This window comes from Anneissia japonica, unplaced genomic scaffold (assembly GCF_011630105.1).
Source record: "Anneissia japonica isolate Jap-2015-1 unplaced genomic scaffold, ASM1163010v1 scaffold64596_len1401_cov104, whole genome shotgun sequence".
Lineage (NCBI taxonomy): Eukaryota > Metazoa > Echinodermata > Crinoidea > Comatulida > Comatulidae > Anneissia > Anneissia japonica.
The window spans coordinates 1-1,384 of NW_022758777.1; the positions used below are offsets into that span (position 1 = coordinate 1).

At 57.5% G+C, this 1,384-nt stretch overlaps 1 protein-coding gene across 1 annotated transcript; it reads right to left on the reverse strand.

Moving 5' to 3' along the window:
• Window positions 1-19: 19 nt before the first annotated feature.
• On the reverse strand, window positions 20-1,027 carry LOC117125434 (trichohyalin-like; the record flags this gene model as incomplete). The annotated part of the gene is made up of 1 exon (XM_033271939.1): window positions 20-1,027. A coding segment is annotated over exon 1 (1,008 nt), but the record flags the coding sequence as incomplete, so codon positions are not given.
• Between the last annotated feature and the right edge of the window lie 357 nt (window positions 1,028-1,384).

Consider the following 1,384-nt stretch of genomic DNA (forward strand, 5'->3'; position numbering starts at 1 on the left):
GGTGTTGAGGCAACCGAACGGACTGTCGAGCTTCTCCCGCGACCATCTTCCTATCCGGTGCATCCACTCGTTTCGCTTGCGAACCAGGAGGGCGTCCGATTGCATGGCGGTCAGCGTGACTATGCAGTCGCTGTCGCACGTCTCCATGAGGATGTTGGACGAAGGCACGTTGCCGCCGAACTTGAGCAGGTCGTGCACAACGCCGAACAGTATGTCTGACTCCGAATACAGACTCCGTTCGGGAAGCAGATTCTCGAACTCCGTGCACCAGGGAATTGCGGACTCGGGCCCGATGAGTCGGAACCAGTCGCGTTCGGCGGACTCGTCGAAGCCGGCGCCGGTGATCACGTACGCTGCGTACGGTCGGTCGTGCCACCTGCTCTCGAGCAACGCCGATCGCAGGTGTCCGATCGTCCTGCTCTTGTTCCTGTTCGAGCGCACGTAGGATTCGACGAGACCGACGAATGTCCCGTCCGTCTCCTCGAGCACGGTGTTCCTCTTGTCGACGGCCGTCCTGAGGGCATCGTCGTTCAGCTAACCGAGTTTTCGGAGACCGTTTCGGAAACTTCCGTTCCTGTGATCTCTCCTCCGCTTGAGTTCGGCGAGTTTCGCGAACGGAGATTTCCCGTCCACGAAGAGCAGCACGGCCTTCACGGCGCTTCGCTCTCCCGATCTCTTCTGCATCGCCACCACGTCGTCCGCGTAGCCCAGGGCGTCCTCCATGAAGGTGTGCGCCACGTCGTCCAGACTGAACCGTCGGTAACTGTTCACTATTCCGTCGTGTCCTTCCCTCCAGCTCCGTTTCTCGACGTCGCCGACGACGACCGACCGTTCCAAGCACGCCTCGACGTTCGGGAAGTGATCTTCGACCTTCTTTCCGATCGGGCGCGAAGCTATCCGATGAAAAGTCTAAGAAGCGTCGATCATTATGATCTCGACGTTTCGGACGCTTTCGGCGAACGACCGTCCACGATGTCAGCGAATCTTCCTTTGATGCCCATTGCTTTCTCGTGAAAAAATGACGCATGACGTAACGGAAGATAGACATATATATGCATTCTGGCAAAGGACAAACCCCGAACCGTTAGCGAGTTTTTCTTCGTAGTCGCAGTCGCCGTCGTGAACACCGCTGCAGAATATCGTCATGTTGCTGAGATCGGAAGCGATGAAGCGACGGGAGAAAGTCGTCGAGGAGCTGAGGAAAATTTTCGACAGCGTCCGGCACCTTCGAGAAGGAGAATACGAGCCCGTGATGGAGAGGCACACGTTCGACTGGAACGCGTTGCCCACCAATCCTAAGATCGAAGATCTGGCGTACATTCGTCGCAACGTTCCCGTCGACCTGGCCATCGCCGACCCGGTGATGGGGCTGATCATCAAGCAT